Source organism: Lissotriton helveticus, chromosome 4_1, assembly GCF_964261635.1.
Source record: "Lissotriton helveticus chromosome 4_1, aLisHel1.1, whole genome shotgun sequence".
NCBI classification, from domain to species: Eukaryota; Metazoa; Chordata; class Amphibia; order Caudata; family Salamandridae; genus Lissotriton; species Lissotriton helveticus.
Genome location: NC_136063.1, coordinates 1,216,482,460 through 1,216,507,794, shown reverse-complemented (window position 1 = coordinate 1,216,507,794; position 25,335 = coordinate 1,216,482,460). Strand labels below are relative to the sequence as shown.

The 25,335-nt window shown below is 44.6% G+C and overlaps 1 protein-coding gene across 2 annotated transcripts in view; it reads left to right on the top strand.

Annotated features, from left to right (window-relative positions):
- AHRR (aryl hydrocarbon receptor repressor) overlaps positions 1 to 13,606 on the top strand; it is a 937,398-nt gene extending 923,792 nt beyond the window's left edge. For both annotated transcript variants that reach the window (XM_078687795.1, XM_078687793.1), the window contains exon 11: positions 9,954 to 13,606. In XM_078687795.1, the coding sequence (XP_078543921.1) occupies positions 9,954 to 11,082 (1,129 nt within the window). In that variant the 3' untranslated portion in view covers positions 11,083 to 13,606. The remainder of the gene's footprint in view (positions 1 to 9,953) is intronic.
- Positions 13,607 to 25,335: the final 11,729 nt, after the last annotated feature.

The following is a 25,335-nucleotide window of genomic DNA, read 5'->3' as shown; positions in this document are numbered from 1 at the left end:
TGCGGCCTACGGTGGCCCTGTTGCAAGAGACACACCTAGTGGGGGGAGCTACGAAGGCCTTAGATAGGCGAGGCTACAAAATGTGGGCCCACTCTGCTTTCACGTCCGGCTCCAGGGGGTCTGGCATTCTAATACAGAAGAACTCACGTTTCATGCCCCTATCAATTAAAACGGATGATCAGGGCTGCTTCGCGGCCGTGCAGGGGCAATGGGAGGGGAAACTCTTTAATTTGGTGTCGGTGTATGTCCCACCGGCTTTACATTCAGTCCACCTCCCAAGACTAGGGGACTTCCTATTAACTCTACCCGAGGGTGAGACTATCCTAGGGGGGGACTTCAACGCGGTCATCGACCCACAACTAGATAAACACCCCTCCCCCAACCAGATAGGGGGGGAAACATACTTTCGACGATTTGCCACGGCCATGGGCATGACAGACATCTGGAGACACTTACACCCGGGCAGGCAACAATACACATTCCACTCCGCGGTGCATGGCAGTCTGTCTCGCATCGATTATTTCCTGTCATTGGGGGAAGCCCTTTGCCATGTAGACACCCTGGTAATTCACCCTCGTGGTATTTCAGACCACTCACCGCTCATACTGACGCTATCCCTACAGACGAGAGCACGTAGGCGCACATACCCCATGCACGCATCTTACTTCAAAATCCCACAGGTTCGCAAAGCACTCACACACGCCACGAAACACTACTTTCTTGAAAACACCCACACAGTGCGTTCCCCGGCAACGCTCTGGGAGGCCTATAAAACGGTTCTGCGGGGCCAAGCCATTAACACCATAACCGGTCATAAGAAACTACAGTCTCAGGAACTAGCTGACCTAGAGATTAAGTTGAGGGAACTGACCGCGGCGCATGAGTCTCACCCGTCACCCGCTGCCCTGCACGCACTCACTCTCCAGCAACAGCTGTACAACGATCACCTACGGGTGGTAGTCAAGGGTCTCTTAACCGACACTCAGAACAGGATCTATGAAGTGGGGGACAAAGCGGGGAAAATGTTGGCGTGGCTCGATAAACGCGATGGTAGCTCCAGGGGGGTCCAACGACTAAAAGATGACCAGGGAGTGACACACACTGATCCGAGGCGTATAACGGAACTACTTGCGACCCATTTTGAACGAGTGTACACCCCGGCGCGTAAAATTACACCTGAGAGTGCCAGGGCACTCTTGGCACCGATCGAGGTTCGGACCCTCTCACCGGAGGCGTCGAGCGAGCTGGAGGCGGACATTACAGCCGATGAAATCCAGCTGGCCATTAAAGCACTAAACCCGGGCAAGGCATTGGGACCGAATGGGATACCCATAGAATGGTATCAAGTAATGCCAGACACCCTCAGCGGGCATCTGCTGGGGATGTTAAAGGACAGTTTGGAGAGGGGGTCCCTCCCGCCGGACCAGCGTGAGGCTACTATAATACCAATCCCCAAGCCGGGTAAACCCCCAGAGGACTGTTCCTCCTATCGACCAATTTCTTTGTTGAACGCGGAAGTAAAAATCTTGGCCAAGCTTCTGGCACAGAGGATCATGCCCCATCTGCCCTCGATTATACACCCGGATCAGTCCGGGTTTATGCCGCATAGGAACACAGCACTGAATTTGCGGCGACTACATTGTATCCTGGCCAGAGCTGACATCATCACCACGCCAGCAGTAATCCTGGCACTTGATGCCACAATGGCATTTGACCTGGTGGAGTGGGAGTACCTGTTCGAAACGCTGACACATATGGGGTTCGGGCCTCGCTTTCTAGCGTGGGTCAAACTGCTGTACACAGCCCCGGTAGCTCAGGTGGTGGCGAACGGCCACATTTCCCGCACTTTCCCGCTGGGACGGGGTACGCGACAGGGTTGCCCTTTGTCGCCCCTGTTATTTGCTATCTCATTGGAACCCCTCGCGACTCTCATACGAGCCTCTCCCCTCCTCAAGGGTATACCAGGGACCGGAGGTTGGGAAGACCGTCTGTCCCTCTATGCGGACGACATGCTACTGTATCTAACGGACCCCGAGGAGGGAATACCGGCCTTGTTACACATTTGTGACACGTACGGCAGGATTTCCGGCTACACGCTAAATTGGTCCAAGTCGGAGATATACGTGCTACGGGGTCCGGTTCCGGACGTCGGCGATAACTGCCCGCTGCGACTGGCGGGATCCTCTTTTAAATATCTAGGCATACACGTCACTAAGGACCCGGCTGAATTCATAGCTAAGAATCTGAAGCCGCCCCTGGATAGACTCAAACGGGATGTGGAGTTCTGGTCCGGCCTGCCGTTAACACTCCTCGGCAGGGCGGCGCTTTACAAGATGATGGCGTTACCACGCTTCTTGTACGTCCTCGAAAATTCACCATATCCTGTGCCACCCAAATTCTTCCAGAACGTAGCGGCTCTGGTCTCTAACCTACTTTGGGGTAACCTACCAGCGCGAGTGGCACAATCCAAGCTACACAGAGACTGGTACAGCGGGGGCATCGCGCTACCGAATTTAAAACTGTATTACTGGGCTGCTCAATTGAAACCCATTAATCAATGGATACACGCACCGCAGGCCGAGCCCGCATTTCATTCGGACAGGGAGCAATTGGGCGCTGATAGTCTGTTGGGTCCACTATATGATCGACGCAAGTTGCGCACTCTGCTCGGCCCCACCAAGTTAACGGTGCAGATATGGCACGCAGCCACGGCAGCTCTGGGCTGGAAGGGGAGAATCACGAGGATGACTCCGCTGTGGGACTCTCGCGCACTGGGCAACCTGAGGAACACCAAGGGGTTCGCACAATGGGACACAATAGGCATTTCCGTGGTGGGTGACCTATGGGAGGGGAGTGAAGTGATCCCCTTTGCCCGACTAAGAGAACTCTATGAGCTCAACGACAGGGAACTCTACAGATACATTCAGATCCGTCACGCATTGCTTGCAGCCATCCCAGCAGATACGCTACTCCCAGAGTCCTCACCCCTGGAAGATCGCCTACTCACGGATTACATGTTAGAACGGGCGACATCCCTCACCTACCGCAAACTACTCAACAACAGCCCCGAACCCACAGCACACCTGAAAGAGAAATGGGAGGGGGAGGTTAACGACATGGATGAACACGAATGGAACGCAGCACTTGGGTCCCCTAAAGAAGTAGGCATTTCGGCACGCATGCGATTAGTGCAATTCAAGATCCTGCACAGGGTTTATTATACACGGACAATGCTACATCACATACACAGGGCGCCCCATCCCTATTGTCTGCGTGGGTGTGGGGAGGAAGGCACATTCTTCCATACTATATGGGACTGCCCCAGGATTCAGGCATACTGGGCACAAGTACTCCGCACAATTTCACAGGCATTAGAACACTCCATACTACCTGACCCGAGGAGATGTTTGCTAAATATATGGGGATCTACTGACTTGACCCGATACGAGCAACTTTGGGTCACGGCGGGGCTAATGGTAGCGAAACGTGACATAGCACAGCGCTGGGGGTCAGCAGAACTACCAACTAAGTCCCAGTGGTGCTTGAACATGGATCGGGTGATGTTGACCGAGCGGGCAGTATACATCAACCGAGCCTGCCCCGGGAAATGGAATAAGATATGGCTGAAATGGAATGAGTACAGGGGGGACATCTGCGAACCCTTGCGAGAGGAGGATCTGGATGAATCAGACGATGAAGGGGAAGGGGGCTAAACCTGGGTAGGAGGGGGGAGTGAAGTGTAGGCCTGGGCTGCGGCAGAGGGTGGCCTCATAAAGCGTAGACTGGTGAGCCAAGGAGGGGGGGACGGGTGGGGTGGGTGGAGGCATACGCGCGCTGTATAGGGCTGTCAGGTTCCCGTACATCAGAGAGGCACGAAAAACTTGAAATGCATTGATTCATGTCAGACCACACTGTCATTCCTAACTGTTATTGTTACGAGTTTGTTATTTTTCACAAAAAGGAACAAAAGAAAAAAAAAACTCCATCAAAACCTCAATTCCTGCATTGAATAATTGCTTAAATGGCACTTTTATTGTTTCAGTACGCTCCGTCACAAATTCCTTGTCACTGTGGTATTGCTATCCTTTTTGCTGAAAATCTGTGTATGCAACGATCCTCGGATAGCGGCCGGCCCTCAGGGTTGTAGGCATTCCGCTGTGTACTATGCAAAGTGCAATAAAGGTTTTGGAAAAAAAAAAAAAAAAAGAATAATAGATATATAAGATAACCGATTTCCACATCTATTGATATAAAGATAACAGGTTTACTTACAGTTTGTATAATTCTCGCAGTTAACAATTATGTTTTGTGGGTAATGGTTAAAAGACGATTTAACTAAAAAGGAATAAGGAAGGGGAATCAGAAAAATCACATAATTTGAGTTATCGTTGGTTCCATTCAATCATATGTGTGTTCTTTCCAAAATGGCAGATATGTTGAAAAAACAACTTACAATCTTAGATATATTTTATATCTTAATGATGTCTTGATGCGGCCAAATTGGCGATGAAATTACTTTTCATGTAGGGATCTTTTATGATGATAAATCCCTTCTTTGAAGATGACTCTATAAAATTAAATCAGTTTTGCACTTATCAATATCACTTAGATCGACATTTAGATATTATTGTATGCAAACAAAAACCCAAGTTTAAATACAGTACATGTTAATAAACAGACTGTTTTAAACTTTAGTGGTCAATATCAAGGAAATAAATTTTCCTGATTTATAAAAATATATAGCACATGGAATTGCACATTAATTCCAAGGTATATTTTATTAAGCACGTGTATCCTATACATCTATTTAGATTTTAGTTGCCAGTATCAAAGTAATGCATTTACTTGTTCAATGGAAGATATTGCAGATAGATTTTCACAGTTAAATAATAAGGGGTCATCCTATGAGAAGCGTACGATCTAGGATATTATTATTTATTTTTTAATTAAATCATGCCAGCAAGCACACAACGATATACGAAATATTAAGGAATTACCTTTCAATCAGTATGAAAAGTCATTTTAGCTCCTGGTCGTAAAGGGAATCAATGCACGATAAAATCCCTACGGAAATATGTAACAGACCGAACAATAGTTATAAAATAGTTTAAACATTTCCTACATCCACTAAGTATATAGTTATCAATAAACTTCACTGTACCTGATTAAGAAATATTCAGTGTTTCAAAGTGAGAGCATTCCTCCAGATATGAGGGTCACGATTAGATTTCTCACTGCAGGAAAATTAATTTATACTACGCGTTAGTCTCTAGTGACTATTTGTTATAACTAGCAGAGAAAGATGTCTATTCTAGTTTGTATATGCTTACCGTTTGTATAAAATATGTCCGAAATGACCAGGAGCGACACGACCGCGGGCTTGTGATGGTGTCTTGAAAACGCCAACACGAGATCTTCAGGTGTCGGCTATTTATACCTTCCGGCGTTCAAAGTGAACGCCTTAAGATACACACAACGAGGTCAATCGGTTCACAAGACCCGGAAGTAAAGGCCATGCAAACAACTAAATTTTTTTGTATGTTACATTATAGATGCAAATATGCACTGTTTCTCCGCACGTGTATGTTTATATATATATATTATTCAATATATTTATTTTAGGGATATAATTTCAGGCGATTTTTTCGAAGGTCTCCGTCAATAGAAATAAAGGACAGACTGTTGGCATTGCATTTTTTATATATAATCAATAAAGTAATGGACAGCTACATCTTCGTGGTAAAACACATGGTTAGTCGCATCGTAGAACCCGAAAATATAGGCTATGTGGGCAATAATATCTTAACATATTTACTACTAAACATATTTATGCACAGGTGTTATATAAATAACAACCATTACCAAAGATTGATTATATCGATTTTACTAAGATCTATTTTAATAAGATCTATTGATATTAAGAGCTTAATTTTAACTATTTCTTTTACAGGTCTCAGCAAAGGTTTCGGCCAATAGAAATCAAAAGCAAACTATTAGCATTCAGTTTTTTTCTTTTTCCTTATGAAGATGATAGTAGTCAATAACGTATCTAGATGTAATAGGTCAATAAATAGCATTCTCCCACGGGATATCGCTATTAAGTCCATTCTTGAAAGTATCAAAAACAAACATCCAAAAGACCTCACGTTTCTTTCTAATTTGCAAGCCACCTTTAGTATCGGGTGTATGAATTTTCTCCAATATTCTCCATCTAAATTCGTCAGGGCTGTGATTTTGTTCAACAAAATGTTTTACCATAGGGGCACACATCTTTTTTGTGTTTATCGCTGAGCGATGTTCAGTTAAGCGTACTTGAATCGCTCTTGATGTCTCTCCTATGTATCCAAGCAGACATGGGCATTGGATACAATATATTACATTGGCAGTCTTACAGTTCCATAGTTCCTTCGCCCTAGTAGTGTGTCCATTATGGCTAAACTGTTCTCCTGCAATTATTTTATTGCAGGATTTGCACATAGAGCAAGGTATTGTACCTTTGATGATGTTATTAGATACGCATCCAACTACATCTAGACAGGGATCACTTTAAATATCTAGATACTAATGTAACTGTAGACCAGAAGAGAAAGAACTGAACACTGCACCCTTGATACACCCTACAAGGAGGGAACTGAAAGGATGGTCCTCTCTCCTCATCGCTACAATAGGCAGGTCAGCCCTGTCCAAAATGGTGTCCCTTCCTTGATTCCTGTACAGATTACAAAATTTCCAATTGACAGTTTATTTACAGAAGACAATTAATGGTTTAACATTTTTATGATATCGCGACCCCCAGGGTGAGACATTTCTAGAAAATTGAATGTTTGAAGAGTGAGGGATACTGTGCGATTTCCCCTCTCCTCCGTGGACGTGTTTCTCCCTCGCTTTCCACGGCTCCTCCCCCACCCCACCCGTATGAAGAATATGCAATGGCCCACTAATATTTTATACCAATAAAATAGTAACATCTTACTGTATGAGTGGGCCACAAGACTGATATTAGGAAATATCAATCTTTTTTATTATTGAATTGACATATTTTCTTGAACATAATACACACAAAATAAAATGACTGTCACATTAATGACAAACAACAATCACATCTCCATACAGTCCCACATTGACACAACAATATATCATCGTAAACTAATGCTTCTAATGACTTAATCTAACTTCTGTCTCTCAAATCAGGGGGAAAAAAGTTCAAGATTATGTATGGGCAATACATCTTAAAGTTTATTTAATGTCACAGAGAACATGATCACATAAATTGTGGCTTGAATTGTTGATCGGTCTTAATTAGATCTACGTGCGCTTTGGCGTCAAGGGTGCCTTCATCAGGAAAGCCACCCATAGGACTGTAGACAGCCTGAAACAGTAAGCATTTACTATTGTATTGTATATAGTTGCTCAGGGGTGCTATATTTACAATAGTAACTGAGAACAAGACCTTAGAGAAATGGAGTATTGAGAATGAGGAGAAGATGTCAGCACATCCACTTAGACTTAATCAGCTGAACTATTTCCACAGGGTGTGCCGCGATCTGGCGATACTGTGGAGAATGTGCAAAGCCCCAAATTCAAACTACCTAAGATGTAAAGAAGCTCTTGGAACATTTTACCATACTATGTGGGATTGCCCAACGATTCATAATTACTGTATGCAGATCAATGCAATAATGGACAGAGTCCTTGGGGGGCCCTTATCTTTAGACGCCAAGATTGCCCCGCTGGAAATGACAGATGACTGGGGTGGTCCTACATCTGCTAGTACCTTGTTGGAGATAGTTTTTTTGGGAGAAGCAGTGACCCTCCCACCGCTCCCAAACTCAGTGAGTGGACTATGGGGATGGATTATTGCGCCAAATCTGAAGAAAATGTTTATAATTGCAGAGTATGTATTGCCAAATATAAAAGGAACTAGAAACCATGGTGAAAGTGGTCCCAGCTCTCCTAATTTCTCACGTTGATGCATATGTCTTGATTGCATTGTTGCTGTCTTGCTTTACTCCGCTGATCGCTAGATGATACTGCTATTGTCTTACAGAAATGTGTGTGTATACGTGCTTGACTGTAATCATCTTCATTAAAAAAAAAATCAAATGTGACTGACAGGAATCGTGATTTTGGAAATCACGATTTTAAATAGCCAAGATGTTCATAAGTGTTAACCCTTTTAATGCTACCAGGAAACTTTTTCAAATGCTAATATCTCAAAAACTACTGAATGGATTTACACCAAACCACAAAAAATCGCTTTTTGAGTAAAGTTATGCTTGGGTGCCAAGTTTGGTGAAATATATTCCGCTTTTTTCCCTGGAGCAGTGAGCATGGAGAGCGATTCACCAAAATACAAGGGCTAGCAGAGGTGACATCACACACCTTTCGACCTTAATGACATCACAGGAAGTGCCATCATATGATCTTTGACCCCAAATGTCACTAGGTAGTGTGGTGTCACATGGCCTTAATCCCGAAGTCATCTCAGTAATTGACATCCCTGAAGTTATTCAGTAACTGCATAACTATTATAACACAAAAGAGAGAGACAAATGCCCATTTTAAAAACCACCTATACTGAGGCCCTGACATTATATTTGAAAGTGGTGGGATGTATTACTTACCAGACCCCTTCTAGATGGGCTTTGGGGGTTCGCCCCCAGGAAACCTTTGAAAGAAATGGGGTCAAATTAAAAAGCACAATTTTAACAAGTTTTTGCTAAAAAGCCATATTCTCTGAAAGGACACTTGTTCATATTCAAGTCCTTCCATTCTGTGCCAAGCCAATTAAACCTAACACTCTTGAGGAGTTGACTTCATTGTTTTCAGAATGTTTTATGGATGCTCCCATTGTGCCAGGGACAGCATTTTGTCATAGGTGCTCCTCGTATGCCATGGGTGCACTCTTGTGCCAAACCTTACCTACAATATGCCAGTGTCAGAATTTAGCAATTAATGCCATCATACACCATGGATTACCCTACCCCTATGTCAAATACCTCTAGAACTTCAGGGTCAGTGTTTTGTCTTGGTTGGCCCCGCACCCTTTGCCACGGTTTTCTTCCCTCATGCCAAGAAATATTTCCAATAAGCTAGTGCTAGCATTTTGCCTGAACCCCCTATGCCATCTATTTTGGTAATAACTTTGGCACCATTTGACTAATCTCGCAAGCCCTTTTGAAGAAAAAAAGTGCATCTGTGGGCACAGGCCAAGAAAAAGGGGGTCCCAGAAGTACCATTTAATTCCCATGGTTTTCTTCGCTCAGTTATGTTGAAAAAAATAGCTAACAGAAATTGCATCAAGTTTAGCCCTAGGTAGAACTTTAGTCAAGGGAGTGCCTTTGCTTGGTTGCTTTCAAATCTGTTCAGTAATTTTCAAGAAGTTAGTGTTGAATAGGTACTCCAGTTGGATATGAAGAGGTTAAATTTAAGAGACATGGACCATTCATTTGCAGATCCTCTGCAGAGAAACAAATCCCTGTAGGATTGACAAATCCAATTAAAACATTCAAGGCACTCCATTGGAGCAAGGGTCTCTTTCTCCCAGCATCCATTTCGTATTCACAAATCCAACTGAAGATTCATGAATCTGTCAAGTTCTTATTTGCTGGCCATCTCAGGAAAATTTCAGTTGTGGGTGCCCTTATCCAATACGGTGCACGGAGCACGGTGTTGGAAAAATGGAAAGAAAAGGCAAAATGATGACAGCCAGTACCAACCCTGTTTTTCTTTACCAATGCTTGTTTTCATCCTTTTGCTATGAGTTATGGAGTTAAATGTAATGTATTAATAAACTTTGCAAATAAATTAACTTTTGCATATAAATATACTGTGGCTGATCATATACTCTAAATAAAATGAGATAAAACAAAACGAAATCCACAACAACACATATGAATACACTTAAAAATAATGACGTGTTCGTTTGTAACTGATTCTTTTGATTTTCCTAGTGACATGGAAGAAGAGGAGGCGCTGAAGAGGTCAAGTCCTGTGTTTGGTGCCAAGGAGGCCCAGGGGATGCAACGCAACAGCGCCTCCAGTGGACCTGGGCTGACAACAACACTAAACTGGACAATGGCAAAACAAGAAAAGGAAGAAATGAAAGTCAAGTTTGAACTAAACAAAAGTAGCAATGGCTTCACACAAGAAGAGCCCCTTAACTTCTGTAAATCCTTCTCTGGCACCCAACATCACTGCACAACAAACAGCACCTGGTCCATAATGAACCCGACCAATTCTCGGCCCATTGGTCAGCACATCAGTCAATTTCCAAACAGAGCAGCAAGGACTTTCTACAGTGGCGACCAGAGTGAAATAAATCCGTCATCCAATTGCCGGGTCCAGCGAGGAAGCTCGGAGCCGCTGCACGCAGGTCTGCCACAGTTTGTTTCGGAGGGCTATGCCACAGAGGGTGTCAAGTTAGAGGGTGCACTGATGTCCTCCATGTACGATTCTGGGATGCCTCTAGACATACCCATCAAAATTGAGAATGATTCTGACTCAGAAAGTGGACCTGATCTGTACATCTCCCCACAGAACCACATGTGGCAAGGGCAGGGCAGTGTGTTCAAGAAACAGCTAATAAATTTGCCAGAAAGCTTCTATCTCAAGACTGAACCAGACCACGGTGACCACCAGTCTGCATGTCAAAGACCAAAGTACTTACCCCACTTCCCACACAACGGACACTGCAAATCCACGCCTTTGCATTCCAATAGCGTAAACATCAGCAGGCCGCTCAAGGGAACATTTAACAAGGAAGTGACTCCATTTTGCCTTCAGAAATGTTCCTTTCTAGATAACATGGTTACCCTTTCAAGTCCGGACTATTACAACAATCAATTCTACGGGTCTGGTTCAATGCCGCACAAATCTCTGAGCGATCCGAATTACAAGCTGCAGTACGAGCTCAAAGGTCATGGCCTGGTTCAGACCATCAAGAGAGAGCCCTTGGATTCACCGCCATGGCCTGACCGAGAACCGAATGTGGTGAACACAAGCTTTGCAAAACACATGCTTCCAAATTACCTGCAGAATTCCATGCACCACAAGGCCACAGAGTTTGCATTCTTGCAGTAGCGTTTTATAAAGGGGGTTTAATACCTGTTTAGGGAAAGAAATTGCACTATTTTAGCTATTTAGAGATCACATTCCTATGCAATCTCATTTGGGTCCCCAACCCCATGTTTTCATACACCTCTTAGCAATCTTTACCATGTAAATTCTCTTCCATGTTGATCGGACACTGCCTTAAGGGAATACTATCAGTCTTAATGCAAAGGTCACCAAAAGAAGTAGCCTGTGCTTCCTTTGTGCTAGTTTTTAGTGTTTGTGTTTAATTTTTGGGTCTTTGATGGAACAAGTAGGAGAGTTTCAACACCAGAATTTCCAAACACTTTTTTGTGTCTTAGCAACATCTTTGGGGCTGTTGTTGGTGGCTACAAGCAATAGGACCCTCCGTAACTACTGCCACACCACAGAGGAGCTGAATTGCTTCTCCTTCCCGCTTCCTAGTTACTTGCAACGTTAGTACTAGCCGTGTCAATGTCAGTGCCTGTATTTTACAAGATGGCGGCTGCACATCCTCTATTCTTAGCTAAGGTATTCGAGTCCCTAAGGCACCCAGAACACATCCAATCACAAGCTCCACTTTGCACCTGAAATAAATGCAGTCATTATATTGCAATAATGAACTTTTAAGGTAAGACTGACTCAATAAGGTCCCTGTACCCAACAATCCAGGGGTGTAATTTGATATCTTAAGTATTGCTGACATTTTCAGTCTCCCCTCATACTGTGCTCTGCTGCGCCTTTCCAGGTTACAGCTTTAGTGGGGCGTGTGCTAAATTATACAGCATGTCAAACAAAACAAGCGGTCTGGAAGATACTAGGCATTTCCAACAGAAAGCAACAATCTCCTGATATAAGAAACCCTGGAGTACAACCAGCATAGAAAACAGTTTAACGTACCATGATGGTAGGAGAACCAGTCAAACTAAGCCGATTGTCTTTTACATTATATTTATTTATGTCCAAGAGTGCAGATTATTTCTAAAACGATCACTGTCAAAGTCAATCAGACTAGCTTTGACTTCAGCAGCAGTCTGTGCAGGTAAGCGCTGTGGGGCGGGGCAGGGGGGATGTCGACAGACTACGGAATAGGAACTATTTATTTATTTTTCCCCATTCCGTCGTCTGTCGACTCCCCCCCACCCATCCCGCCAAACGCCACCGCGCTTACCTGCACAGACCACCGCTGTTTGTCTTTCTTTTATGAACAACATCTGCCTCAAGCGCACGCTGCAGTCAGACACACCGAAAGACAATAAACAGTGCACTCTGTCCACAGTGCTTAACGTAGGCTAACAAACAGGAAGGAGTGCTACATCAGATTACTTTTGTGTGTTTGAAATGTTGCCTTTAAGGAGATCCTACCTCGTGGCTTAGGGCCTGATTTTGGGGCCTTTTTACAAGACCCTTGCGCAGCCAGTGCGTCACTTTTTATATGGGGAAAAAGGGACCCACCTACGGTGCAAGGGCTTGTAAATAAGCATCTTCGGGTTCTGCCTTCACAAACTTGCTGGCTATCCCGCCTGCCGTTTTACAAGTGTGAATGGGAATGATGCACCAGTAATACAGCGGACGGGATATCCGTCCCGTCTTTATGACAGAGTAACCCATCTGCTGAACTCTAAATCAGGCCCATGGTGTTCTTCCTGTGAGCCATATGACTGAAGGCCTCTTGTAGCCAGTGGTAAGTAAATCTTTACCTTTGAACAGATTAAAGCCCTGCGGTTGCGCATGAGGCTTCATAACATTTCAACTGCCTTCCAATTACAGCTGAAGGTTATGTTGCTTTATTGTGATTTTGAGTCTTTCCTTGTTCTCCTTGTCTGATTCCTGATTTAATCCAACAAATAAGGAAGAGCCCATGAAAAATGATCAAAAAGGGGCAGCTTAAATGAATCAGGTTCTTTGAGAAAACAGTTAAGCCACCAGACAAAAACAGTCTAAAGGAGTGAATTAAAAAAAGATGTGGTCCAAAATATATACATATTCCGAAGTGTAAATTATGTTTTTTTTATTCCACAGTTGTGAAATTTGACTCGTACATGGAACAGAAGAATAATAGTTACAATCTCCAAATTGTATATTGGTGTGTATGTTTTTTCTGAAAGAAGACACCGTTCTTCAAAAACACACTGTAACATTGAGTGTGTTCATTCATTGGGATAGATGTACTCTGGTGTAACGGAGTGCTATTTTCACAGTTACAAAGAAACAGTGCTTTTTATGCTGAACATTTTACTTTTTATACAGAAAGGAAGAAATGCAATGTCGCCAGCAACACAATAGCGCTAGTGTGTAAACTATGTTATCCAATGTGCCTTGACCATTCATCAGATGTGTTTTCAACCACTTAGCCTGAGATAGTACCAACCACATCCGTGAATATGCTATCACATTTAATTAGCGTTTTGTAAGTCACTGTTTAGCAACAAAATGTACAGCTATAAGAAGTCTGCCAGAAAACAGAAGAGGACTTTTCTATGTGTGGGTTATTTCAGATTGTTGATCCATTGTAAATAAAAGAATAAACTGTTGTGCTTTTGGTTCTCATTTTATGGTGGGAAACGCCTTAGTAACACTTCTTTTTGAGAGAAAAAAATGTAATGAGCCATTCGCAGTTTCACTGTACCGGCCGTGTGTACTTACACGTGCATGGCGTAATCTTTGAGACAAGCATATGCTACTGGTCACATTATAAATGTGACCAAGAACCCTGTCCACCAAACCCTCGGACTGTCTGCCTCTTTTAGAGATGGGTGGACCGTGAGTTTTCCTTCAACTGAGCACCCGGTTGACTTCATTGACAAAAAGCTTCCTCCAACAGTGCGCGGAGTAGGGGCCGCAGGAGGAAGGACACTACTCCATCTGCCCTATTTAAGATGGATGGTGTAATGTCTTTATTCTATCCATCACTGACAGGAAAGCCCTATCAATGAGGGAAAGAAAAAAACAATAATGACCCTCACACCCAGGGAGAAAAGGGTGGGGGGGGGGGGTATCCTTTTTTTGCTCTTTAGAAATAAACCCATGCTTTGCAAGGTTGTTTCTGAGAAGAAAAAAAACTCTGGAAAAATGTATTGAATAGCCATCAAAACCGATAGCCGACAGTGATCTCTAAATTTGGTAGACAGAAGTCTGTTAGTGTGAGGGGTTTTCTTTATTTAAACTCAGTTACTGACAATGTCTGAGGTCATCAGCAGGCCACCATTCCTGTGATGTCTGCGATTCCTAGTGGGTTGCAGTTTGCAACCTTCCTCATGAATATTTATGAGGTAGGTTGAATTGCAACAAAGTATGAATCAATAATTTGCAGACTTACCTATTAGTGCATTGATCAGTTGCAAATTGCAGCCAGTATTTTGCAGCTAGTTCCTAGTACGTCTGGCCCTTGTGCCTAATTCGACTATGCAAAGCCAAACGATGGATTTAGGCCCAGATCTCTGTACTGGGGTGAATGTATGACATTGTTCTCCATTCTGTCCATCAGTAGTTCTTTTTGCATAATTCAACTATGCAGCATGGTACAAAAATCAAAAATGAATCCAAAAGGGATTAACACCTTCGCTTCGGCGGCAATTCCGCCGCAGCGCTAGGGGGGAGGAGGGGCCGCTCGGTCCTCCCATGTTCGTGACGGAAACGCTCCGTCACGAGACTCGGGCGCGCTGTGCTCGTGACGGAGCGGTTCCGTCACGGCCCCGCCCGCTCAATAGAACACGCCGCGCAGGCGCGAAATCAGCCGCGAGCCGAGCCGGCCGTGACGTCACCAGCCCAGCGCGACCGAGGCTGGTGATGGAGCGGTTCCGCCACCAGCATGGAAAAGGTTAAAAGCAAAAAGCTGGATCAAGACGGCTATATTTACAAACAGTAGCAACTACTGATTGTCTTTCTCTTGTGGTATTAAATTGATTTAATTCTGAAAACAGTTGGAAATCTACCGCATTGTAGAGAGAATCCATTGGCAGAGACAATGATGTTTAACAAGTCCCATTTTTATCAGGAAAATTGGAGATGTTGGGACTGGGAACAGTGAAACTGGTACTCAGCAGCTGTAGATGATTGTGAAGCCAGACTACAATCAAAGATGGAAGCTATTCAGGCCACAGAGGAATATGGCATCAGAGGCAGAGTTAAAGCTGCAGCTGCAGCAATCGTATTGTGACGTGAATCCGAGTCCATCTGTAAATGGTGTGATTGTCAGTTCCATACAAGTTAACATTTGTCAACAAAATTGAAAATTCAAAGGAGCAATTACAATGCCTTGGAAAATGCTTGATGTTGTCTGATCTGTCGAGTTAATTCCCAGCAATCAACAGGAAGCACAGCTTGTTGTTCCAATGAAATGGTTAAGATGACAGTTTGAAAACAGTTCAAACACTGAAACACTGGTCTCACAGGGGCATATTATTAAGCAGGGCGTTAAAATTATCGCAGTTTTAGCGGCAGAAAACTGCTGCCAAAGCGGCGATAATGGGCTTGATAATATGCTTCAGAGAATTCCAATAGAAGCCCATGTTCACACCAGAACCTGGGCTGCTATGGGAATTCTCAAGGGCATATTATCAAGACCATTGTCGCCGCTTTAGCGGCAGTTAAAACGGCGATAATTTTTAACGCCCTGCTTGATAATATGCTTGATAATATGCCCACAGTTCTACAGCGCGATAGAATGCAATAGCTTTGCGACATTGACATTCAGTCGGATAGGGTGTGTTGCTGCTCATGTTGATCTTGATTTCTTAAGCAAAATAAAAGTTGCCTGCCTCATGATAAGAATGGTTATTGATATTTCACCAAGCAGGGTTGAAAAATAAAAATACAAGTAAGGCAGGAATGGATCCAAAAATAGGGTTGTAGCCAGTCAAATAATTCAGATCAAATAGTTGTAAAAAAATGTATAATACTAGTTGTGTTTGAAACACGGAACACAATGTGCAATAGATCAGAAAATTGCATTGGCAACTGAGGGGCATATTTGCAAGCCCCTATCGCCCCCACAACATCACTCTTAGTGACATTCTGCTGGCGATAGGGTCTTCCCCTTATTTGCAAGGCAGCGGTAAGCCGCTTAATGCTGTCTTGTAGATAAGGCACCCTTTCACGCAGTACTTATCGTGAAAGTGAAGGGCAATGGGTGTTGCGGTGGGCGTTGCACTGCAACACCCATTGATGTTAATGCTGCCCCCTATTTACAAGGGTGGCGTGAAAACGAGGCAGCGCCAAAATTAAGATCTGCAAAAACCTGGTCTTAAGCATTTCTCCCCGTCTCCCCGTTTATTTTGCTGTTTCCATGTGTTCCGCCTTCTGCAGCATGCATAGAAACAGCAAATTGCCTATGATTGTTTATGTGCAGAAAGGAGACCCTTCCTGCACATAAACAATTAAAAATATATATCTTTTGCAACTAATTGCATTGAGCAGCACACATAGAGGTTTCAAAATGTCATTAATGATTGTTTATTTGCAAGAAGGGACCTTTCCCCCAACGTAGGCACCATAGTGCAAGGGTGCCTGCGTTGGCACTGGGCAGCTGAACTCAGCACCAGCGCAGGGTAAATTGCAGGGAAGCACTGCACTCTTGTGAATACGGCACATCCCTGCATTTTCAGAATGTAGAAGCTTGGCGTTAGCAATGTTTGCCTAATGTCCCTCTTCTCCATTCTGTTGTAAATATGCCCCTGAGTTTTCAAATGTTTCAGAATCTTAGAGGCAGAATGGGCAATTTGAAGATCAAATTTCTCTGCAGTGGTCAATGGCACCTCTTCTGAGTTTGAACTGCTATAAACCTATTTAACTTATCAAAACGTGTATTTATAATGTCTATTTTTGGCCATGAAACACTTTTAAGGACTTTCTCTGGAGTAAGGTAAAATATAATTCTGCAACATATAATTCAAGCCCCTTGAGACCCTCACGAGTGAGTAGCCGCGCTTTACAAGTCCCTGATTGGTTGATTGAAAATTTCACTATTTTGTAAACAGTTGAGAGATGTATGAAATCCTGGGCTAACCCACAATAAGACTTGTTTGTTCGAATTACATGGCTGCCACTATGTAACACAGACTGATCCATTTATGAGATTGCATTAAACTTTTTTTAGGCAGGTTAAAGGTCAGATTTAAAGTCTGGTGGACAGTACTCCGTCTGTCAGGGTGGCAAAAGACATTTCATCCGTCACCCTGACGGATTATCATCTTGGCAGATGTAGAGATCACATCTGGCCCTTCAGTGGATTCTGTCCCTTGACAGGAACTGTTGTCATGGCAGTTTCTGTCAAGATACAAAAAGTTTGGTGGATGGCGGCTGTTGATTTTGATTAATGTCCACCAAACATTAACAAATGTTATCAAAAATAAACTCCCAAGGTAGGAGTTTGTTACTAAAGAGCAAAAAATAATGACCCATTCACCCAGGGAGTGATTTCCTTGGGATTAGGGGGGACATTTTTTTTCTGTTCATCACTGCAACATAAAACCTGGCATAACAGTGTCCGCCCTAAATAGGACAGGCAATGTAATGCTCTGTAGGGCTGTCAGAGGAAGCTTTCTATCCATGGAGCCAACAGGGGATCTGTCAGTGGAAAGGTGGTGGTCTTCCTCACCCTAAATAGAGTGATCATACCATTAATTTGGCAGACACTGTACTCTGTCTCATTTGCTGTCCTCTAACCTTTACATTTTTGCCCTAGGCGATTAGCTCAGAATCGTAAGATATTGAGCTGAGGTCATTATAGGAACTTATGAAAAAGGACTTAACGCAGCCGTAGCGTAAATGTTTTGACGTTACAGCAGCTTTTTTAATCGCCATATTTACAACTTGCCGCTAGCTGCAGTTAGCAGGACTTTTGCTGCGTAAACGTGAATTTTTAAGATCGCCACTTCTGTTAGCAGGAGTTAACGAAGATGAGCTGCAAGGTGGGCGTTCCTGTGCAAAAACTGCCACTAATCCCACTTCGCTATATTTACAAGGAATTCGTTGTATGGCGCAAAACCCAAAGGCAGTTTTTTAAGACCAGAAAATAGCTGGTCTTAAAATTATTGCAAACACTTGGGGCCTCATTTCAGAAGGTTTTGGTGCTGGACTGCGCTGCACGGAATGCTGCTACGCTGCCCTGCGACAAAACAAAAGGGCAGGAAGATAAGATAGGGTGCATTCCTGGGAGGCATCCATGAAAAGTGTTGCAGCGCTGCAACAAAACAACGTTGCAAAACTTCTCACTGCCCTCTTCTAGCACATCATGGATGTGCTGTATTCACTGTACGGCGCTCCATGTTGCAAATATTGACAGATACGTCTGGAATCCTGATGTATCTGTCAGCGCTAAAGTCATGCATTGCTATAGTTGTATCACAAGCATGACGCAACTCCAACAATGCATGGGGCCAGCCTATCCCGGTGGCACTGCGTCAACCTTATGCCTGTTGTGAGGCAGGCGTAATGTTCTGACACTGTGACATCCTAGAATTGTCGCAGTGAAATCTGATGGATTACACTGCGCCATTCCTATGAGGCTTGTATGCGGTGGAACGCCCACCCTGCATACATCATGCCTGATGCAGGTATAATGTGGCACAGAGCTTCACAAGGTCAAGCATATGCCTAGATGCAAGTACATCAAGAAAATGACGCACCAGCGGCTGGGAATGGGCTCATGAATGAGGCCCCCCTGTATTTTCCCCCTGTATTTTCCCCCTGAATTGACGCACAAAGGCTGCCATGTGCCAACGCTGGTACCCTTGAGCCATGGTGTTGCGGAGTTGGTTGATGTTGTGCAGAAAAGGCCACCTACCTACACAATACCTATCAATCCAGGGGATTTCCTCTTCCTCTGTGTAGTGTGGGTTGACGGTGGAGTTGAAGTTTGTATAAGTTTCAGGGGTAATGTTGTGGCTCCATCTCTTCTCGAGACGTCTGCAGGTGCATCTGGACTAGAGGAGAGTGGGAGATGACCAGTTGGCCTTCTTGGAGTGTTGTTTGCCTGGTCTTTACTTGAGGATTGCCAGGGTGTTGGCGCAGTTGGAGATCCATCAGTAGATGTTGAGAGCTGTGGTGTTGTCGTCTGTAAGCTCTGACGGAGTGGTGGTGCTGAGGGAGTTGATGGGAAGGTCTTCTGTGGCGTTGATTCAGCTGAGAAGGGTGGGGGGGGTGATGATGGTGGTAGTCTATGGGGGGCATTATGAAGGCGTGTTGTATACAGTGATGGTTAGTCCAGGAGAGTTCGGTGGTGTGGCTGTAGTTGAAGTTCCTGCTGGCAGAGAAGATGGGCTCAAGCGTGTGTCTGGCTATGTGGGTTGGTGCGTTGACTAGCTACTTGAGTCCGATGTTGGCGAGGTTCCACAGGAGGGGGTGGTGTTCTGGTCACTGGGGTTGTCCAGGTGGAACTTGAGGTCTCCGAGCAGGATGTAGTCAGTGAATGGTAGAGTCTGGGGTGCAATGAGGTATACAATGGCATCATTGACTGTGGGTTCCTGGCCCGGGGGGCATGTAGATGAGGGTGCCGCGGAGGGTGGTGGTGTTGTTGGTCCGGATCTGGAAGTGGAGGTGTTCCATGGTCATTAGGGAGCGTTGTCAGTCGGAGTGAGCTTTTGTAGACTATGGCAAAATGCCGCCTCCTGGACGGTCAGGGAGGTCCTTGCAGCCGATTGTGTAGCCGTCAGGGATGGCGATGTCCGGTCCGGTCCGGAGCAGAGGTTGCTTATATATAAACTATTTCTAGTAAATGGTGAGTTAGTGGAGTTGTAGAAGGGTGTGGAAAGGGGATCTTCAGCTGAACAGGAAGATGGAGAGCGAGGTGGAAGATCGAAAGAGGAGTGATGTGTAGAGGTCAGTAGTGGGGAAGGTGTGAGAACATGAGGGCAAATTTATTTATTTATTTTATTTATTTACGTAATTTTTATAGCGCTACAAATACCCTGGGGTGTCTCGGCGCTGTAGAGCTAGTGGAGTCAGCCATCCTCTTACTGGTTAAACAACCATGTTTTTAAGAGCCTGCGGAAGCTCATCAGGTTCGGGGCAGTTTTGATGGCGAGTGGCAAAAGATCCCAAAGTTTTGGAGTGGCCACAAGGAAGCGCCTGTCTCCCCAAGTGGCCGTTCTTGTGCGTGGCACAGGAAGGAGACTGGTGTTGGCTGATCTTAATTGCCTTCTAGGAGTATACAGCTGAAAAGCTTTGGTCAGGAACCTGGGTCCTATGCCATGTACTGCCTTATATGCAATGCAGAGGGCCTTAAATTTAATGTGGCTCTCAACTCTCAGCCAGTGGAGCTGGCGAATGCCAAGAGTGGTAGATTTGCGGCGAGGAATGTTTAGAAGGATCCTAGCAGCCGCATTCTGGATGGATTGCAGCTTAGTTATGACACGCTTCTGGGTGTGAAGAAAGAGAGCGTTTCCATAATCTATTTTAGAGAAGACTAAGGTGGAGACCAGAGTCTTCCCAGCTGAGGCAGGGAGATAAGGTAGTAGTTTCTTAATTTTTTATAAGGGGAGAAGCCTGGTTAGTAAATGTGAGGAGAGTAGATAATATGGGAGAAAGAAGGATGTGGTGGATGGGAAGGAAACAGAAAGGGTGTGGAGGAAGCGTTCACCAGACTGGAATATTTTAATTTTATTTATAGAGCATTTCATAATGAAGCATATTTGGAGAATAGTAGCATGCTACACTGAGGGAGTGCTAAAGTGCATGCCTAACCTGTTGGTTGTATACCATATGACATTATGCATGGCAGCCTCAGTTGTGCTGTTATGTTTTTGCCACTGAACCATTTGAGAACCTCAAACAAAAGAGGGTCAGGGATAGGACGCTTAAGTATTAAGTGCTACTTTTGGTGGCTATGAAATATGAGCACATTGAGGACTACCTGGGCAGACTTTCAGAGATAGATAGATAGATATATATATATATATATATATATATATATATATATATATATATATATCAGACTGTCTTCTGCAACGTGTAGCAAGAATGTCGCTGAAGGTGGGAATAGGTGCATTCATGCATGCGTATACCTACTATCTGTGCTGTCTCGACAAACTTTATGCCAATTAAACACAGTGCCCTTTGAGTTGGAATTTAGGATAAAGTGTAATACATGATATGCAATACACGCCAGAGTTTTAGAAGAGCAACCCCGAAAAATGGGCATTTTGTAGACCGTCATGGTTACATGGTCTGAAGATTCCAAAAAGCGCTATGGAGCAATTGATCACATCTAACCCAACATATAGCAACCGTCACATCTAATCCAACATCGTTTTTGCTCTGATGGGTTCATTGTGTTGTGAACAGAGGTAAGATATACATCTTGCTGTATGCTCCCTGCTGCGCACAGAACCCACAGTAATGGGTACTAAACAACCAGTCCTGGTGCCTGTTATCAGGGTTGGTACAGTACAGGTGCATGAGCCTCTTATTTGGACCTGGTGTTCCCAGTAACATTGCAGATTACCCTTCACCTTGGTGCTCCGTTCAAAGAACAATGTAGCCCAGTGCAAGACTACACGGCAGAGTCCACCTCAGATTATTGGCCCATCATCCAGGTATGGAAATACGAATTTGGTAACACCGTTAATGATCTGCCACAAATGCTAGATGGTTTGTAAACACTTTTGGAGCTGTAGTTAATCCAAACAGCACTTACTACAATCCCCATGTAGGAGGATTTTTTTCCATACATATTTTTCTTGCTATTTTCTCATGTACACATTTGCAGTGAGGACATTGCATAATACACATTATACAGCTTCTATATTGTAACTCGTAAGTTGGACTCAGCCCTCTATGTCATAGTCTATTCCCTTCATTTTCGCAGTTTTCTTCTTCCGAGTTGTACACTGTATCTGGCCATGGCTACAATAAAGAAGACTGGTACAGGTCTGTCAGGGGATTTATAGATGCCTGCTATGTTCCGCGTTTTATTATTGAACTATCAACAAGAGGGAAACTTAGAGAGTTCCAGATCTTTGGCGCAGAGCCGGAGAAAGCTCGGTGATACGTTCTCTTTTTGCAAAAGATCGGAGGTTTCAGGAGGAGAGATTTAGCACTCCGAGAAGGTCTGCCCCCTCCGGATAATTCTAGCTTTTGCGCTAAATAACTGGGGGTTGAAATGGAGGGCTTTGTGAGATAGGTAGGCAATCTTTAGCTGAATTCTTGCTTCATAGGGCAACCAATTTTGGATTTTAAGACTGGTGAGATTTGCTGGTTTCTTTTGGTCGCCGTGACCAGTCTGGCCGCCGCACTTAGTGAAGCCCTTAGTGGGGTCAAGGTATATTTGGGGAGGCCACAGAGTGTAGCACTGCCATAGTCTAGCCTCGGCAAAACAAGCGCTTGGACCATATGCTTGAAGTCAGCTTGTGGGAGGAAAGGTTTGAGATTTTGGAGTATCCTCATAAGGTGATTCACTCCCTTACACACATTGCTGATATGAGTTTATGCTCAAATGCTTGTCTAGGGTGAGTCTGAGAGATTTGGCGGAGTCAACAATGACGGGGGAGGGAGGTGGTTTATCAGAGGTCTATCTTGGAGATGTGATTTGGGGAGAAATTAAAAGGAATGTTGTTTTGGCGGTGTTGAGAAAGAGGTGGTTCTCAGTTAACCAGTTTTGAGTTTTTATTAGAGTCGAGTCGAGTGCTATGAGGTTATTCGGGGAAGAGATTTTCAGATAGAGTTGCGTATCATCCGCATACATATGGAAGAGAATGTCTGCGGAATTTAGAGCATTAGCAAAAGGCTCCAAGAATAAATTGAAGAGTATAGGGGATCGGGCGGACCCTTGGGGGACCCCGATGGATACTAGTGATGTCTGGGAGAGAAAGTGGTTCGCCTTAACTCTATGGGATCTGTGGTGAAGGAAGGACGAGAACCATTGCAGCACCGTACCAGAAAGACCAATCCTGTGCTTCAAAATGGATAGGAGGTTGTCGTGATTAACAGTGTCAAACGCTGAGGATAAGGAGGCAGGATTCATTTTGGTCGAGCATTTTTAAAATGTCATCCATAATGTGCGTGAGAGCCAATTCTGTGCTGTGCCCACTCCAGAAGCCAGGTTGGTGTTGGTCCAGATGGAAATTCTCGATGTGGACACAGAGTTGAGATTGGACGCATTTTTCTAGGAGTTTGGCAAGAGTGGGGATGTTAGAGAGAGGATGGAAGTTGTTAAGGTACGTACTATCAGCTGTAGGCTTTTTCAGGATAGGTGTACCTGAGCAGCTTTTGGACAATCCGGGATCGTACCTTGTGCAAGAGACGCATTGACAATCTTTGTCCAGATGGGGGTGACGACTTCCTTCCGTTCTTTGAAGATGGACGGTGGTAACTGGTCTCCAAAATGATTAGACGGGTTGATACTCTGAAGAATCTTGTTGGTGTCTTTTTCGCTGAGGGGAATGAAGGTGCCCCATGAGGCATTGTTCTTTGTGCTCAGGCTGATCAGTTTGAACTTCTCTGATAAGGTCGAAGGGGGCGCAGATTCCCCCCCCCCAGCAAGAGCGCCTTCCTGGAGTCAAGATCAATATTGATGAGTCTGGTTTTCTCAGTAAAGAAGGCGGCCAGATCCTCGATCTTAGGAAGTGGGATCACAAGTGAGTTCTGTGTTGAGTCAGGGAGGCGTCCGAGTCTCAGAGATTCAGCATAAAGAGATACCAGGCGGGGTGCCAGTTTAGCAGCATAGGCTTAGTAAAATTCAGCGGGGAGGCAGTCAGGCTCTGGTGTTTTACCGAAGGCCATGGCAGATATAGCCTGACAAATCTCTTGTAATGTCACTGGGTCTCCCAGTGTCACTTGCGCCTGTCTGTCCAGACTGACAAGCTGCAATGGTGTTAAGAAATCTCGGATTTCTTCATGCCTAATTGATGGAGGTGCCCTATATAGATCCTCATATTATTCCTGGAAGAGGGTATTTGTTGCTTCTAGATCATGTATGGGTGTGTCTGTAGCTGAGCTAACATGCACGATCAGAGTCCCTCAATTCTGGCCTGACCAGCCATGCCAGGAGACTGCCTTCCTTTCCCTCTTCTTCCTGTACTTTACTGAGGTGACCCTTAAAGTCGTGGTTTCTTAAGTCATTCCAGGGTCTTGTTGTATTGTGTTTTCAGTGTTTGCAATGGTGTCTGGGCAGTGACGTCCATACCCTGAAGGTGGTCTAACTTGCGCAATTGCCAATCCAGTTTGTTCAGCTCCCTTCAAAGTACCCTCCGCACCCCAACCGACTGCCCTATACAGTGACCCCTAATTACTACTTTGAATGCCTCCCATTCCATCAACAGCAAGGAAGCTGTGCGTGTATTGGTGGAGGTGAAGGTGTCAATACAGGTGCTCAGGGATTCCTTAAAGGGGACATCCTCCAGCATTACAGGATTACATTTCCATAGGGGTATTGGGGGACGTGTCTCCGAAGGCTGATGAATCATGAGTAGTGGGCTGTGGTCTGAAAACGTCCACCCCAAGTAGTCGGTGTGCGTTATAGAGCTGCTAAAATTTGGGGAGCATAGTTGGTATGCAGTTGGCATATTGGAGGTAATAAAATGAATATTCCTTATCAGTTGCTTGTTGCACCCTTCAGATGTCCGCTAGCTCCCAGTGTTTCTTCCAATTCCTAAACCCTACCACTGTACGGTGAGTCTGGGTTCCTGGCAGAGGCGGTGTGAGCGATCGGCTGTACAGTACTGTACGGCTATGTAATTGAAGTCCCCTCCCAATACCTAAGGTCCTGTTGTGAGGTCTGCCAGTTGTGCAGAAAGGTTATGCAGAAAGGCCATTTGGTCTTGACTGGGGGCATATACATGGCCAATGGAGAGATCCCGACCACTTAATTTCCCGGTAATTAATACATATCGGCCCTCTGTCCATCAGAGCTTTGGACACTTCAAGGGGTACCCCTGATCCCACCCAGATTAGCATGCCCCTAGCATAGGCCAAGTAGCTGGTCGCATAGATGTGTCCTCTCCTATGCAGTTTCCCTACCTCCCCTTGGAGAAGATGCGTTTCCTGCTACAGGGCAACCTGGATGTCCCATTGTTTCAAATAGTTATATATAGTATACCCCTTATTCATGAGACCCAACTCTTTAATGTTACATGTTATAAAGATAAGTGTGTGAAGTGTTGGTGTCATAGTTCAGAATTCCCCCAGCTCCCACCCCGGAGCCCTCCCCAGCAATATACATGCCCCCCTCCCCTGCAGAGGATAGCAAATAGTCTAAAAAACAAATTTCAAAAACTCCAACTCTCCAACCCCTGGGCAATCCGGCAACAGCCAGCAACCCAAACC